The following is a 17826-nucleotide window of genomic DNA, read 5'->3' as shown; positions in this document are numbered from 1 at the left end:
AAAAGAGAACTAGGACAGTAAAGGAGGGTAACAGCACATACATCACCAAATTGTGTTTTTACTGACCTCCGGACTCAAACAGCGCTAGGAAATCCCGTTTAACTGCGCTCTGGAGTCTCAGTCGGGAACACGTCTCAGGCAGCTCATCTGCTCCGTGGGTGAGGCCTCAGATTACAGTTTGAGGGTTCCGGTTTATAATGCCTGGCTGCAAAGGAGTAAATTGCAGCTTTGGTTTTATGTTAATCGTGTTTTACAAAGCTGTTTGTTTTGCAAAGCTTGGAAGGTTGTTAAGCCTCAGGTATGGTTGGCCAGACACTCTCCAGGGCTCAAGAATCCCTTGATCTGCCCTCTCTCTTATCTATGATGCTGCTGGGCTTGTACTCACATCTGGCACATAGTCAGGCCTATGTCTGGGCAGGTCAGAAGCAAGGTCAGAGGTCTACTTTGCTTTCTTGTCTTTGAAGCCTGAACTAAATTACTTTCATTTAATTCCCCTAACAGATGGTCAGTGAGTATCTCTGTTTCAGCCATGAAGCAGAAGAATTGGAAGAGAGCCTTCATGCCGAATAGGGGTGGGCCGCCATCCTCTATTGACTTGTAGGTCCGAACATCTAACACTTTGTGACCATGGCAGATAGGAAGATTGGTGGGTGTGTGTATATACCCCAGACCCCACCATGCACCCTTGGAAGATGTGGCTTTCAGAGCATGTTAGAGTATTCTAAGGTAAAACCATTGAGCAGTTGTGAAATGTGGCTAAATCCTAGGAAACTATGAAAATGGGCACAAGGAGATAGAGAAGAGCTGAAGAGTTGCATGACTTGTCAATCAGTAGGACCAATAATGGTAAGTTTTCTCAGCCCCATAGTTCTCTGCTAAACTATACAAAATGGGAAAGGTATTCTTCCACGCTTGTGGATTTGGTCCTAGAGAAAGATAAAGGAGATATACTCTGTAAGTCTCTCCATGAACATAACATCAGTACCAAACTCACGCAAGAAAGGCAGGAAGAATGAAATTTGAGACCAGTGTGCTATGACTAACAAGGCCAAAATTGTAAATTAAATGTTAGCAGAAGGAATTCAGCGATGTATCCAAGGGTTAGAGATTGCTGATGGAAGTCCAAGTCCAGGATTGCACTTTGGAGTTAACCTTGACAACGTTAATAGATAGCAAGCTCGACTTCGAGAGATTGAATGCAGACAGACGTGATCGTCTCCGTGAGTACAGAGTCAGTCTTGGGAGATTGTTCCTTCCTAAGAATTTGTCCATCTCTTCCAAGCTGTTCCTTTTATTGGCATACAGTTGCTTGTAGTAGTCTCTTGTGATCCTTTGTATTTCTGTGGTATCTGATTAACTTCTTCATTTGCATTCTGATTTTCTTGATTTATCTCCCTTGTTTTCTTGATGAATCTGGCTAAAAGTTTATCAATTTTCTTTATCTTTTCAAAGAACTAGCCTTTAGTTTCATTGATCTCTGCCATCATTTTCTTCATCTCTTTTTCACTTATTTCTACTCTGATCTTTAGGATTTATTTCTTCTTTACTAAATTTAGATTTTGTTTGTTCTTCTTTCTCTAACTGTTTTAGGTATAGGGTTAGGTTGTTTATTTGAGATTTTTCTTTTTTTTTTTTAAATTTTTTTACTTTACAATACTGTCTTGGTTTTGCCGTACATCAACATGAGATTTTTCTTGTTTCTTGAGGTAAGACTGTATCGCTATAAACTTCCCTCTTAGAACTGCTTTTGCTGCATCCCACAGGTTTGGGATCATTGTGGTTTCATTTTCATTTGTCTCTAGATATTTTTTGATTTCCTCTTTGATTTCTTTACTGATTCATTGGCTGTTCAGTAGCATATTGTTTAGCCTCCATGTGTTTGTATTTTTAATAGTTTTTTTTTTTTTTTGTCCTTGCAGTTTATTTCTAATCCCATAGCATCGCTATTGGAAAAGGTGCTTTCAGCTTTGAAATGCTTTCATTGAAAAGATTATTTCAGGTTTCTTAAATTTCCAAGGCTCATCTTGTGGCCCAGCATATGGTCAATCCTGGAGAATGTTCTGAGTGCACTTGAGGAGAATGTGTAGTTTGGTGCTTTTGGATGAAATGCTCTGTAAATATCAATTAAGTCCATGTGGTCTAATGTGTGATTTAAGGCCTGTGTTTCCTATTAATTTTCTGCCTGGATGATCTGCCCATTGACAAAAGAGGTGTGTTAAGTCCTCCACTATTAGTATGTTACTGTTGATTTTTCCCTTGATGGTTGTTAGTATTTGCCTTATATATTGATGTGCTCCTATGTTGGATGCATATATATTTACAATTGTTATATCTTCTTTTTAGATTGATCCTTTGATCATTAGATTAGATGAGCTGGTTGGATGGTATCACCAACTTGATGAACATGAGTTTGAGTAAGCTCCGGGAGTTGGTGATGGACAGGGAAGCCTGGTGTGCTGCAGTCCATGGGGTCACAGAGAGTCGGACACGACTAAGCGACTGAACTGAACTGAACTTTAATCATTCTGTAGTGTCCTTCTTTATCTCTTATAACAGTCTTTGTTTTAAAATCTGTTCTGTCTGAGCATTACCACCCCAGCTTTGTTATGATTTCCATTTGCATGGAGTATCTTTTTCCGTCCCCTCACTTTCAGTCTGAGGTGGGTCTCTTGACAGCATGTACGCGGGTCTTGTTTCTGTATCCACTCAGCCAGTCTGTGTCTTTCGGTTGATGCGTTTATTCCGTTTACATTTAAGGCAGTTATCAGTATGTATGCTCCTGTTCCCATTTGCTTCATTGTTTTTCTTTGTTTTGTAGGCCTTCTCCTTCTTTTGCATTTCCTGCCTAGAGAAGTTCCTTTAGCATTTGCTGTAAGGCTGATTTGGTGGTGCTGAATCCTCTTAACTTTTTCTTGTCTGCAAAGCTTTTGATTTCTCCGTGAAATCAGAAGTAGAGCCTTGCTGTGTAGAGTATTTTTGGTTATAGTTTCTTCTCTTCCATCACTCTAAGAATGTTGTGCTTCTGTGGTCTAACCTCTGGTGGATGAGGCTATCTAAGAGGCTTGTGCAAACTTCCTGGTGGTAGAGACTGGCAGTGGGTAGAACTGGGTCTTGCTCTGGTCTGCAGGGCAGTGGTCAGTAACTTCAGTCCGCTTGTTTGCTGATGGGCAGGTCTGCGCACCCTGTCTGCTAGTTTTTGGCCTGCAGTGATTCTTGCCGGGTATCCCCAGGCTCTAGGCTAGGGCTAATGGCAAAGGCCTCCAGGAGGGCTCACGCCTGCGGGTGCTTCCTTGGACAGCTGCTGTCAGTGTTGTTATCTCCGTGCTGAGCCACCGCCAACCCACACCTCTGCAGGGGACCCTCAATGCTGGCAGGCAGGTCTGGTTCTGCCTCCTGTGGGGTCACTGCTCCTTTCCCCCAGGCCCTGATGCACCCAGGATTTTGTGTGTGCCCTCCAGGGGTGGAGCTTCTGTTTCCCCAGGGCATTTGGAAATCTGCAGTCAAATCCTTCAGGTTAGATTCCCTGGGGATTAGGAGTCTCGTTGGCAGATCCCAAGGGTGGGAAGCCTGATGTGGGGCTCAGCACCTTCACAACAGTGGGAGAACCTCTGTGGTAGCATTGTTTTCTAGACCGTGGGGTTGCCCTCCCAGTGGGTATGGGATTTTCTTTTATCATGACTGCACCCCTCCTACCATCTTGTTGTGGCTTCTCCTTTGTCTTTGGACTTGGGGTGTCTTTATTGGTGGGTTCAAGCCTAGTCCTGCTGATGGTTGTTCAACAGTTAGTTGTGATTTTGGTTCTCTTCCAGGAGGAGGTGAGTGCACATCCATTCTGCTATCTTGACCTAATCTCCATGAGTACAAATCAAATGGTTGATTAAACTTGAATGTTATACACTAAGAAAAAAATGTTGATAATACTGATCACCAGTTTCGGCCATAAAATTCTTAGCAAATGTATAAAAGTGTTCTTTTTAAAAATTAACATTATACAATTCATTGAACAACAACAAAAACAGCAAGGTGTGTCTGGAAATATTTGATGTGAGAGACGATAAATGTAGGGCTCTCCAACCACTGAGTTGAGTAACAAGGAAATAAAATCAACAGCAAACAGTTCTGAAGAACTCAAAGTGAAATTTGCTGATGATGTGATGATTAACTCAGACAATCTCAGAGATAAATTACTAGACTGTGTATAATTCTAGAGTAGAATTAGTATGTAAAAAATCAATATGCAGAAAACATTTCTCCCTACACGTCCTGGCCAAGAATGCTTGGCAAATGAAATTTGTGTGAGAGAGTTAGAGTGGTATAATTGTATCGTGGGCCTGATTTCAGGTCGGATAGAAGTTGCTAAGAGGATGTGTGGGGAAATTATTCAAGATTCTTGAGAGGCAGAGGTTGAAATAGATGGGTAGAAGTCTGAGGGAGAAATCAAAAATTATTATTAAAAACCAAGATGGAACAAAATATGTTTCTGATTGTCAGATGAAAGAATAGCAGGCAGATTCCAAAGGTCTGGTACAGTCAATCGGCTGTTTTCTTGAAGAATGTTCAGAGGGAGCATTTACTGGTACCCAGAGCTGAAACTCCAGTACTTTGGCCACCTCATGCGAAGAGTTGACTCATTGGGAAAGACTCTGATGCTGGGAGGGATTGAGGGCAGGAGGAGAAGGGGACGGCAGAGGATGAGATGGCTGGATGGCATCACGGACTCGATGGATGTGAGTCTGAGTGAACTCCGGGAGTTGGTGATGGACAGGGAGGCCTGGCATGCTGCGATTCATGGGGTCGCAAAGAGTCGGACACGACTGAGCGACTGAACTGACCTGAACTGAATGTTAGAAATTATCATAAGGCTGCAGTTTTCAAGATAAGGGGATTCCAGTGCAGAGGAGCAGAATAGTGAGCTCAGAAACAGTGCCTTGCATGAATGGATTCCTGCACCAGCCATCCTCCTTCCCGACCTTCCGCATGCTCCATTTGTTACTCTATTGTCCATCAGAGAAGTTGAGAAAGGATATGGTCTTCAAATATTGTGGTTGCATCACTGAAAACTATACAGAAAACTTAAGTTGTAATAGCAATTCACACCACACACAAAAGTAAACTTGTAGTAAATTAGAAACCTCAGCGTAAAAGGTAAAACCCAAAAAACCCTCAGATGATATTTTTAAAGATTTAAGGTAAGGAAAGATTTCTTAAATAGAACACAGTACTCTACAATGAAAGAGATAAGAAGTTGTGAAAACTACTGAAAGGGAAAAGTTTGATTTATCAGAGGAATCGATCGAAGAGTAAAAATGTTAGTTACATAGTTGGAAAGATCCTTAGATCCTTAAATCCTATATCATTCTCTGGTGTTTAAATGGATAAAGAGCAGCCACAGGTGAAGCAAGAAAAGAGAGAGCCTACTATCGGTAGTTGTGAAAAGCTTTGAATAGTGTTGCTAGGAAGGAGAACACAGTCACAGTGAGTGAACCCAGTGCTAAGGGAAAAGGGGTTCAGCTTCCTCCGTCCTCATGCAGTGTAAAAAGAGCCACGGGGAGGTGTAAGCACTCCCAGCAGATTGCCATCAGCTGACAACAGGAAGAACGGGAAAGGATGCTGAACCAACTCCATGGACTGCAGGTGGAAAGCCCTGCATAATAGTAGGGAGAAGACTGTGGGTCCATCTAGGAAGGCTAGGGAACAGTTGCCTCAGGACCCTGCTGAAGCCAGGAGCAGGGAATCTTTTCCAGTGGCTCCCCCTGGACCAGCTCAGAAGGACCCATGGGAGAATGCTTAAATTGTAAGTCTTTTGCTGAGAAACTCAGGTGTCCTCTTCAGGGCACAGGGCTGGCGCCGAGTCAGCAGAAGTCTCCAGCCCCATTGCCCCTTCTCATCACCCCACACCCCACCTCCCCATCCAGGTCGTCTTTGCGTGGGGCTGCCGTCCTGACTGAGTTGGGGTCTCTGACCCTGTGTATCCACTGTGTGTCCCCAGAGCCCTCGGTGGTGTTCGCCAAGGAGCAGCCGGCACGCAGTGAAGTGCAGGCCGTGGCGGGGGCGAGTGCCACGCTGAGCTGCGAGGTGGCCCAGGCCCAGACGGAGGTGACGTGGTACAAGGATGGCAAGAAGCTGAGTTCGAGCTCGAAAGTGCGTGTGGAGGCCACGGGCCGCGGGCGGCGGCTGGTGGTGCAGCAGGCGGGCAAGGCGGACGCCGGGGAGTACAGCTGCGAGGCCGGGGGCCAGAAGGTCTCCTTCCGCCTGGACGTCACAGGTCAGTCCTGGAGGAGGGCGCTGAGCTAGCCTGTTTGCAGGTGATGAGGGGACTTGCTTCCAGCCTCACCAGATGTGTGTGCGCTTACCTGGTGCTTTTATCTCTTCATATCTGCCCGTCTGCCATGCCCCACCTTGACACCTGTCTGGGCTCAGGGGTAGGTGGATGGAGAGGAGGGTGGGGGTTGAAAGAAGAGGGGTTGTTTCTTTCTACCTGTTTCCAGGCAGGGGGGCTCAGTCACACTGTCTTAGCATCTGCCCAGAACGATCCTGTTGTTCCTGTGTCAGGACCCTGACTCTCCCTGAAGCTTGGGGCTGGAGTAGATGTGGGGATGTGTGACTTTCTTCTCATTGGATGTCTTTTCTGACAGCCACCACTTGCCCTCACCCAGGACCTTGTATAGATTCTTGCTTGGTCTGAGCTGTTTCAATTTGATGAATCCCAGATTCATCAAAAATTCATCAAAATTCATCATTTATTTTGTGGGGAGGGGGGAACATTGGCCATGTGACCTTGGAATTATCTCAGGAGTGAGCTTTGAATGATCAAATATTAGGTTTCTGGGAGGCCCGTCCTCCCTTTTGCTTGATGTGGAAGCTCTTACTGCCTGTAGGTAGCAAGAAATTGGCCCATGTTTTCTTGTCACATCCTTGAAAAGGGAATTAGAAAGGGTGATATGTACAGTCACCAGTGCTATTCATGGTGATCATCGTAGATAATATATGGTTTCTCCAAGGGCTTCAGAAGGTTGGACGACCCAGGTCAGTATTCCCTTGATGTTACTGATGGGTTTAGGAATGGAAAAGATAAAGGCACTCCTACCACATCAGTAGTTCTTGCTCATGAGGAGTCACTATCCTCGCAGCCTCTGACTGGCAAAGCAGTCTTTATTTTGTTCTGTTTTCCAAATGGTCAGTGTGTGTTCCTTGTGCCTAGAACATAGGATAGTCTAAGAAATCAGGTTATTCTTCTTCTGGGAAAAAAATGTCTTCATGGGAAGTAGAGATGGGCTGCCATCCCACATTGACTCCTAGGTGCCAACACATACCAGTTTGAGACCATGCCAGTGTAAGGTTCATATATTCACAGGTTTGTACAGATACTTGAGATCTCACATGGTTAGTTGTTTTCAGAACATGTCAGTGACTATTCTAAGATAAAAGTATTGGAATATTGTAAAATGTGGCTAGATCCCAGGAAACTACGTGAAAATGGACAAAAGAAGATCGGGAAAAGTCAAAGAGCTGTATAACTTGTCAGTCGTTAAGACCAATAGTGAAAAGTCTTCTCAGCCCATAGTTCTCTGGCACACTGTAAATAACTACTTGGAAAGCGGTTACTCCATTCTTGTGAAGATGATCCTAGAAGGGAAAAAGAAAGTACTCTCTTCATGCACAGGACATAACAGCAACAGAAATCACACAGCGGAAGAGGAGAGAAGGAAATTCCTGACCAGTACACTGTGAATCAGTATACTGACCAGTACACTGTGAACCAGTATACTGTGAAGGCCCAAATCATAAATTAAATGTTGTCAAAATGGATTCGGTCGTGTATCTGAGAGTAGAGATCAGTGATCCTAGTCCAGGCTTGCACTTTGGGTTTGACTTTGGCCATGGTAATAGACAGAAAGTTTGACATTAAGAGATTGAATGAAAAAAGATGTCATCATTTCCATGAATAGAGAATCAGGTGGCTGATTAAATGGGAGAGATAAACAGTCTGATAATATTGAACAAATAAATTCCTGCTTTTAAAATTCTTAGTGAGCTATGTAAAAGTGTTCTTTTTTTAATGTTGTAAACTTCCTACAAAACAACAACAGCAACAGCAACATCCCGCTTAGGATGTCCCGGGAGATCTTTGGTGTGTGGGATGGCACACTTAGGCCAATCTAACCACCGAGTTCAGGAAGGAGGGGAATAAAACCACTGGCAAACAGTTTTGAAAAAATCAAAATCAAGGTGGAATTTGCTGATGAGATGATAATCAGCTCAGATAATTTCAATGATAAATTACTAGACTGTGTACGACTCTTGAGTAGGATTAGTGTGTAGAAAAATCAATATGCAGAAACATTTCTACATCTGAGTCCTGGCAAGGAATGCTTGGAATAAGAAATTTGTGTGAAAGAGTTAGACTAGCACCATTGTGCCACGTTTCTTTCAGGTCTGATAAAAGTTGGTAGTTTCCCCACATACTGGGGAAATTACATAAGATTGCATGTGGGGAAATTACATGAGATTCTTGAGAGATGAGATTGCAAGAGTTGGATAGAAATCTGGAGGGAAAAAGTCAAAGATATTTATTAACAATCAAAATCACACCAAATGTGTTTTTAGGGTGTTCTGAAGGAAGAATAACAGGCAGACTGCAAAGGCACTGTCCAGCCAGTGGTTTGTTTTCTTGAAGAATTGCGCAGGCTGAGCATTTACTGTACCTAATGTCGGGGATTACCATAAGGCTGCGGTTTTAACGATCAGGGGATCCCAGTACAGGAATAGTTACCACATCAGAGCAACAGAACCGTGAGCTCAGAAAGAGCTCTTCATAAATGGACTCCTGTGCCACCCCTCCCTACGCCCGTGTCTTCCATTGGTTACCGTGTTGTCTGTTGGAGAGGTCGAGAAGGATGCTGTGTTAGTGAACGGTGCTTGGACCACTGAATCATATGGGAAATTAAATTGTACTAGCAGTTCACACAACACACAAAGGTCAACTCATAGTGAGTTAGAAATCTTAGTGTAAAAGGTAAAACCCCCCAAACCCTCAGATGATAAATGGTCTTTTTTGAGGACTTAGGGTAAGGAGAGATTTCTTAAATAGAACACAAATGATCTACACTCCAAGGCCTGCACCCTTAGACCAGCTTACAGGAATCCATGGGAGAATGTGCCAATTGTGCCTCTCATTGCTGCAAAAGGCAGGGGGTCCTTTCAGGGCAGAACCTGGAGAAGTCTCCAGCTCTGTGCCTCCTTCCCACCCGACCACCAGCTCCCCATCCAGGTTGTCTGCCCGGGGCTGCTGTCCTGACTGAGATGCGGTCTCTGACCCTGTGTATCCCCCTCTGTCCCCAGAGCCCTCGGTGGTGTTTGCCAAGGAGCAGCTGGCACGCAGTGAAGTGCAGGCCGTGGCGGGGGCAAGTGCCACGCTGAGCTGCGAGGTGGCCCAGGCCCAGACGGAGGTGACGTGGTACAAGGACGGGAAGAAGCTGAGTTCGAGCTCGAAAGTGCGGTTGGAGGCCAAGGGCTGCACCCGGAAGCTGGTGGTGCAGCAGGCGGGCAAGGCGGACACTGGGGAGTACAGCTGCGAGGCCGGGGGCCAGAAGGTCTCCTTCCACCTGGACGTCACAGGTCAGTTTGGAGGTAGTAAGTTAGCCTTATGTGGAGGTGATGGGACAGGCTTGCACCCCTGACAGACCCGATGATCTTTCCCCTAGACTTCATCTCTTTTGGTCTTCTGTCCTCCCACCCCCATTTTCATAGCCAAGGCCAGGCAAAGGGCGCTGGATGGGAGGGTGTGAACAGAAGGGAGAAGGGCATCCTGTAAAGCCAGAGTGGCGTTTCCACACAGTGATGCACGGCCGTCAGTTCCCAGGATCTGCCCAGGATCGTCTGGGTGTTCCCTGGTGTCTGGGCCTCTGGTTCTGTCTTGCACTTGGAGTCTGATGTAAACCAGATGCCTTTCAACTGTGGGTATGTGAATTTGCTCCTCTTGGCTGGCCTGACAGCTCCTGGATGCCCCACCCACCAATGCGTGTGGGTTCACACGAGGAGAGATGGTTGAATTTCATCAAACTAGGTGCAACACCAGAGAGGGCGACGGCACCCGACTCCAGTGCTCTTTCCTGGAAAATCCCATGGATGGAGGAGCCTGGATGGCTGCAGTCCATGGGGTCACGAAGAGTCGGGCATGACTGAGCGACTTCACTTTCATGCATTCAAGAAGGAAATGGCAACCCACTCCGGTGTTCTTGCCTGGAGAATCCCAGGAACGTGGAGCCTGGTGGGCTGCCGTCTATGGGTTGCACAGAGTCAGACACGACCGAAGTGACTTAGCAGCAGCAGCAGCAGCAACACTGTCGTACTTGATTTATCTCAATACTGAACTATGGATTACCAAAATTTTAAGTGTTCTAGACACTCTTTCTTCCTTATACATGGGATTAGAAGTTATCTGTGCATCTACATATAACGAAATCTAGGTACATTTTCAAAACAAATACTGATTTTATTATGTCTTTTGTTAGAACATTCTGAGTCAGAATTCTGCTTGGAGTCTGATTTATATATTTAGATTTGGACAGGATTTGCTCCTATACCAGCATGCATATATTTTTTAAAATTGTATTTTAGGAGAATAGACAATTTTTTCATGGCAATAAATATGAAAGCTTTTACAAATTGATTAGTTTCTTGGAAAACTCTATGAAAAGTGACTCAGGAAACATTCAACTACTTAAATAGTCCTAAAACCTTTGAAGCAATTGAAACCGTAATGAAAAATCTTCTCATCGATCTCGTCCTAGTGGTTCCACTGGCATATTGTATGGAATACTTTGGAAAAAAAAGTCTCGTTCATGGAGAATTTTTTAGAGAACAGTAAAAGGAGATACAGTCTTTGTTTCATGTTGATGATGTAACATTGATACCAGTATCTGACAGGGAAAGTAGTAAGAATTAAAATTGTAGACTGATCTATTATGGATATCAAAGCCAAAATCTGGAACAAAATATCAAAATTAAAAATATAATAAGAGGAAAATTGGTAATATGCTGTGATGAAAGTCATACTCCAGAAATACAAGGTTCTTTACACACTACAAATGTTGGCAACCAATCTGTTCATGATATGCAGAATAAAGTATTTGATAAGATTTGGCATTTTAAATACAGAAGAAGTGTTTTATAAAGTTAGCTTCAAACCATGCCATAAAATTCTTTATGAATTATACAGAAAGCAATTCTTTCTTAATTTGATAAAATTCAAATAAATGTTTGTTTAGTGGGACTTTGAAAATTGACATATAAATTTCAAAGACCATGTACAGTGGATTCACTCTCGAAGAACAAAAGGAGAGTTATCTGCTATACTAGATATCAATACTGTTAGAAAGCTACAGAAATGAACACAGTAGTGTGTTGTTGCAAGGACAGGTATTGAGACCTAAGGACCAGAATAGGGATCCCAGACACAGACCAATGAGTAGATGACCACGTTCCCCTTCTTTTTTAAAGAAAACTGTGGAATAGTGCAAAGGGAAAGACATCATGTTCTTAATAAATGGTACTTAAACATTCAACTGTAGTAAATCAATAGAAAAAAAAAGAGCAGACTTGTAACTCATCCCACACATAGTCAGCTCCTTTTGGAATTGAAGGGGATAGAAGAGAAAATCATGCAATTCTTTAAAAAAAAATGATTTATTTGTCTTTGGTTGGGTTGGGTCTTTGTTGCTGATGTGGACTTTGTCTGTGGTCAGCAGGGGCCGTTCTTCACTGCTGTGCACAAGCCTCTCCCTGAGTCACTTTTCTTGTGGTAGAGCACAGGCTCTAGGCACACAGGCTTCAGTAGTTGCAGGAGGCAGGCGCAGAAGTTGCAGCACTCAGGCTTGGTACTTGCAGCTCGAGGGCCCCAGAGTGCACGTGTTTCGGTGGTTGTGGCCCACGGGCCCGGCAGTTGCAGCTCGTGGGCCCTAGAGTGCACAGGTTTCCGTGCTCATTGCCCACGGGCTCGGTAGTTGCAGCTTCTGGGTTCTAGAGCTTGAGCTCAGCAGTTGTGGCACATGGGTTTGGTTGCTCTTAGAGCTCACACGTGAACTCTTCCTGTGTCCCCTGAGTTGGCAGGCAGATTCCTCTCCACTGTGCCACAAAGGAACTTCTCATAAAACTCTTAGATGAGAACATAGATGATTTTAGTTATTTAAGGGTAGAGAATGATTTCTCAGAATGTTCGCGAACCATGATGAGTGGGCTGCTGTTTTCTTCTCCAGAGGATCTTCCTGACCCAGGTACTGAACCCCGGTCTCTTGGGTCTCCTGCATTGGCAGGCAGATCCCTTGTTACTTGCACCACTTAGAAGCTCTCAACCATACTGAAACAAATTTGAAATACTTGACTATATTAAAACTAAACATGAAGATTCACCAGAAGATAGCATAAGTTCGTAAAAGGCAAACCACATAGATATGCATTCTCCATATAAACTGGTTCAGTTGGCAGGGGGGATATTTAGAACACACATACTTGTCAGCACCTAGCATTTAAATATATATAAATAAACAGGTCCTTCAAATGAACAAATAAATGACAGACGCTGCAATTGAAAATAAGGCAAAAACTTTGAACAGTGACAACATAGAAGAGCAAACACTGTTGAGCGAAGACATCAGAAAGGGTTTTCTACTTTGGGTCATTAGAAAAAATGCAAAAGAGCGTCTCAGGAGGTGCGCTCGATCCCATCAGTTTGCCAACAGTGAGAGTAGGTGAGGGTGGAGCCTCAGCAAGTCTCACTTACTGCAGATGAGAACATGGCTTACACAGTACTGTGGGAAAGAGTCTGGCCTCATGGAGGAAGGCTAGGAATGCACCCATGATGACCCACCAGTTTGGGTTTGAATAGTATCACCAGGAAGAAAACAGTAATGGTGAACCCAGTCCTAATGGTAAAGGTGGTCAGTTTCTCCACTCCTCAGACAGTGAAGGACAAGACCATGGGGAGGTGCAAGCGTGCAAGTTGACAACAGTACGAATAGGCATGGGTGCTGAGCCTAAGACATCTCTGTGGACTGCAGGTGAAACATTCCCCGCATAACCATATGGGGAAGACTGGGGAGCCATCTAGGAAGGTTGGGGAACCTTCGTGAATCTCCAGATGCCACGCACAAAGGACCAGTCCTTTCCAACGGCCCCCCTGCCAACTGAACCAGTTTATATGGAGAATGCATAAATGTGTGACTTTTGCTGAGAAGGCAGGGGACCTCTGCAGGGCACAGGGCTGGTCCAGAGCCTGAGAAGTCTCCAGCCCCACTGCCCCTTGCTACCACCCCAAATCCCATCTTCCCATCCAGGTCGTCTTTGTGTGGGGCTGCCATCCTGACTGAGATGAGGTCTCTGACCCCCGTCTCTGGTCCCTATCCCCCTCTGTCCCCAGAGCCCTCAGTGGTGTTCACTAAGGAGCAGCCGGCACGCAGTGAAGTGCAGGCCGTGGCGGGGGCGAGTGCCACGCTGAGCTGCGAGGTGGCCCAGGCCCAGACGGAGGTGACGTGGTACAAGGACGGGAAGAAGCTGAGTTCGAGCTCGAAAGTGCGTGTGGAGGCCAAGGGCTGCACCCGGAAGCTGGTGGTGCAGCAGGCGGGCAAGGCGGATGCCGGGGAGTACAGCTGCGAGGCCGGGGGCCAGAAGGTCTCCTTCCACCTGGATGTCACAGGTCAGTCTTGAGGAGGATGCTGAGCTAGGCTATTTGCAAGTGTGAGGGATTGGCTTTTGGTCTCTCCAGACTACATGTGCCCTCGCCTATAACCTTCATCTCTTCTTGCCTCTCATTCTTCCATGTCCCATCTTGATACCCATTTTGGCCTGGAGGAGGGAGGATGAATGACAAGGGTGCATTGGAAAGAGGCGTGGCCGTTTCCACCCACCTGTTTCCAGGCAGTTAGGCTCAGTCCCACTGTCTTATCACCTGCCCAGAGGCTTCTTGTTTTCCCTGGTGTCAAAACCCATTTTACCAAAAGTTTTACTTTCATTTCAGGTTCAAAGAATTTGTTTTCGAACGAAACAGCTCATTACACACAAATAAGCAATTTCAATATTTAATAGAGATTTATTTAACTTAATTTGAATATATAACCTTTAAAAGAAATAGAAACAATAGAAAAGAGTAACAGACTATTGGTGGAAATGCAAACTGGGACAGCCTCTACGAGTACAGAGTGAAAATTCCTTAAAAAATTGGAAATAGAACTGCCATATAACCCAGCAATGCCACTGTTGGGCATACACACTGAGGAAACCAGAATTGAAAGAGACATGTGTACCCCAGTGTTCATTGCTGCACTGTTTATGATAGCTAGGACATGGAAGCAACCTGGATGTCCATCAGCAGATGAATGGATAAGGAAGTTGAATACAATGAAATATTTAGTTCAGCTCAGTCATGTCTGACTCTTTGTGACCCCATGGACTGAAGCATGCCCGGCTTTCCTGTCCATCACCAACTCTTGGAGCTTGCTCAAACTCATGTCCATCGAGTCAGTGATGACATCCAACCATTTCATCCTCTGTGGTCCCCTTCTCCTCCTGCTTTCAATCTTTCCCAGCATCGGGGTCTCTTCTAGTGAGTCAGTTCTTTGCATTATGTGGCCAAAGTATTGGAGTTTCAGCTTTAGCATCAGTCCTTCCAATGAACATTCAGGACTGATTTGCTTTAGCATTGACTGGTTGGATCTCCTTGCAGTCCAAAGGACTCTCAAGAGTCTTATCCAGCTCCACAGTTCAAAAAGCACCAATTCTTCAACACTCAGCTTTCTTTATGGTCCAGAGCTCACATCCATACATGACTACTGGAAAAACCATAGCTTTGACTGAGATGGACCTTTGTCAGCAAAGTAATGTCTTTGCTTTTTATTATGCTGTCTAGGTTGGTCATGGCTTTCCTTCCAAGGAGCAAGTGTCTTTTAATTTCATGGCTGCAGTCACCATCTGGCAGTGGTTTTGGAGCCCAAGAAAATAACGTCTCTCACTGTGTTCATTGTTTCTCCATCTATTTGCCATGAAGTGATGTGACCGGATGCTATGATCTTAGTTTTCTGAATGTTGAGTTTTAAGCCAGTTTTTTCACTCTCCTCTTTCAATTTCATCAGGAAGCTCTTTAGTCCTTCACTTTCTGCCATAAGGGTGGTGTTATCTGCATATCTGAGGTTATTGATATTTCTCCCAGCAATCTTGATTCCAGCTTGTGCTTCATCCAGCCTGGCATTTTCCATGATGTATTCTGCATGTAAGTTAAATAAGCAGGGTGACAGTATACAGCCTTGACATACACCTTTCCCAATTTAGAACCAGTCTGTTGTTCCATGTTTAGTTCTAACTGTTACTTCTTGACCTGCATACAGATTTCTCAGGAAGCAGTTAAGGTGGTCTGGTATTCCCATCTCTTTAAGAATTTTCCACAGTTTATTGTGATCCACACAGTCAAAGGCTTTGGCATAGTCAATAAAGCAGAAGTAGATGTTTTTCTGGAACTCTCTTGCTTTTTTGATGATCCAGCAGAGGTTGGCAGTTTGATCTCTGGTTCCTCTACCTTTTCTAAATCCAGCTTGAACATCTGGAAGTTCACGGTTCCCGTACTGTTAAAGCCTGGCTTGGAGGATTTTGAGCATTACTTTACTAGCATGTGAGATGAGTGCAATTGTGTGGTAGTTTGAGCATTCTTTGGCATTGCCTTTCTTTGGGATTGAAATGAAAACTGACCTTTTCCAGTCCTGTGGCCACTGCTGAGTTTCCCAAATTTGCTAGCATATTAAGCGCAGCACTTTCACAGCATCATCTTTCAAGATTTGAAACCGCTCAACTGGAATTCCATCACGTCCACTAGCTTTGTTCATAGTGATGTTTCCTAAGGCCCACTTGACTTTGCATTCCAGGATATCTGGCTCTAGGTGAGTGATCACACCATTGTGATTATCTGGGTCATGAAGGTCATTTTGTACAGTTCTTCTGTGTATTCTTGCCACCTCTTTTTAATATCTTCTCCTTTTGTTAGGTCCATACCATTTCTGTCCTTTATTGTGCCCATCTTTGCATGAAATATTCCCTTAGTAGCTCTAATTTTCTTGAAGATATCTCTAGTCTTTCCCATTCTATTGTTATCCTCTATTTCTTTGCACTGATCACTGAGGAAGGCTTTCTTATCTCTCTTTGCTATTCTTTGGAACTGTGCATTCAATTGGGTATATCTTTCCTTTTCTCCTTTGCCTTTAGCTCCCTTTCTTTTGTCAGCTATTTATAAGACCTCCTCAGACAACCATTTGCCTTTTTGCTTTCCTTCTTCCTGGGGATGGTCTTTATTCCTGCCTTCTGTACAGTCTCATGAACCTCCATCCATAGTTCTTCAGGCACTCTGCCTATCAGATCTAGTCCCCTAAATCTATTTCTCATTTCTACTGTAAGGGATTTGATTTAGATCATACCTGGATGGTCTAGTGGTTTTCCCTACTCTCTTCAATTTAAGTCTGAATTTTGCAATAAGGAGTTCATGATCTGAGCCACAGTCAGCTCCCAGTCTTGTTTTTGCTGACTGTATGGAGCGTCTCCCATCTTTAGCTGCAAAGAATATAATCAATCTGATTTTGGTATTGACCATCTAGTGATGTCCATGTGGAAAGTCTTTTGTGTTGTTGGAAGAGGTAAACTAAAAAAACGTCCAGGCTTAAACATGATGCTGAGAAGTCTTTCATTAACAGCAATCTGGAGTCCCAGTTGGGAAGAGGGCCTCAGCGGCAGTGCACGCCACAGATGAGACTTCAGATTGCAGTTCGAAGTTTACCTCTTCCAACAACACAAGAGAAGACATACACACAATGAAGTATTACTCAGCTATAAAAAGGAACGCATTTGAATCAGTTCTGATGAGGTGGATGAAACTAGAGCCTGTTATACAGAGTGAAGTAAGTCAGAAAAAGAAACACCAATACAGTATATTAAAGCATATATATATGGAATTTAGAAAGATGGTATCAATGATCCTGTATGCAAGGCAGCATAAGAGACACAGATATAAAGAACAGACTTTTAGACTCTGTGGGAAAAGGCAAGGGTGGGAAATTGTGAGAAAATAGCATTGAAGCATGTATATTACCATATGTAAAATAGATGACCAGTGCAAGTTCAATGCATGAAGCAGGGCACTCAAAGCAGGTGCTCTGGGACAACCCAAAGGGCTAGGGTGGGGAGGGAGGTGGAAGGGGGCTTCAGGATGCAGGGACACATGTGCACCCATGGTTTATTCATGTTAATGTATGGCAAAACCCACCACAATCTTGTAAAGTAACTATCCTCCAATGAAAATAATTAAGCGAAAGCCAAGAGTAAGAGCACATATATCACCAAATGGGGCTGACCAGCATCCAGACTTAAACATCATGCCGAGAAGTCTCTTGCTAACAGCAATCTGGAGTCCCAGTTGCGAAGAGGGCCTCACCAGCAGTCCACTCCACTGATGAGACTTCAGATTGCAGTTTAGGGGGCCCCTGCTTATAACCCCAGGCTGCATCATCAGTCTGCATGCAAAAATGCAGCTCTGGTTTTGGTTTAACATTTTTACGGTGCTGTTTGCTTTATCTTGTGAATCATAGGATTTCATTAAACCCAGGCATGAATCCAGGGGCTCAAGAATTCCAAGACCCACTCCCTTTTCTTGTCTAAAGTGCCACCTGACTTACTGTGCTTGCAGACAGGCAGGAAATGTGGGCAGTGTCCTGGCAGGTCAGAAGGAAGGTCAAGGGCCTGCTCTCCTGCTTCTGAAGCCTGAACAATACTTCCTCCATTGTAATTTCCCTAAGG

General features: G+C 44.3%; 1 protein-coding gene across 50 annotated transcripts in view; it reads left to right on the top strand.

Moving 5' to 3' along the window:
- Nucleotides 1-17826, top strand: part of OBSCN (obscurin, cytoskeletal calmodulin and titin-interacting RhoGEF) — a 233171-nt gene that overhangs the window by 45659 nt on the left and 169686 nt on the right. For 41 of the 50 annotated variants that reach the window (XM_052643405.1, XM_052643384.1, XM_052643404.1 and 38 more), the window contains exons 10-12: nucleotides 5990-6265; nucleotides 9343-9618; nucleotides 13418-13693. In XM_052643405.1, coding sequence (XP_052499365.1) covers nucleotides 5990-6265; nucleotides 9343-9618; nucleotides 13418-13693 — 828 coding nt within the window. The remainder of the gene's footprint in view (nucleotides 1-5989; nucleotides 6266-9342; nucleotides 9619-13417; nucleotides 13694-17826) is intronic. The other 9 variants (XM_052643401.1, XM_052643388.1, XM_052643407.1 and 6 more) reach the window with 7 other exon arrangements.

Source organism: Budorcas taxicolor, chromosome 7, assembly GCF_023091745.1.
Source record: "Budorcas taxicolor isolate Tak-1 chromosome 7, Takin1.1, whole genome shotgun sequence".
Taxonomy (NCBI): Eukaryota; Metazoa; Chordata; class Mammalia; order Artiodactyla; family Bovidae; genus Budorcas; species Budorcas taxicolor.
This window is presented reverse-complemented; position numbering and strand designations above follow the sequence as displayed.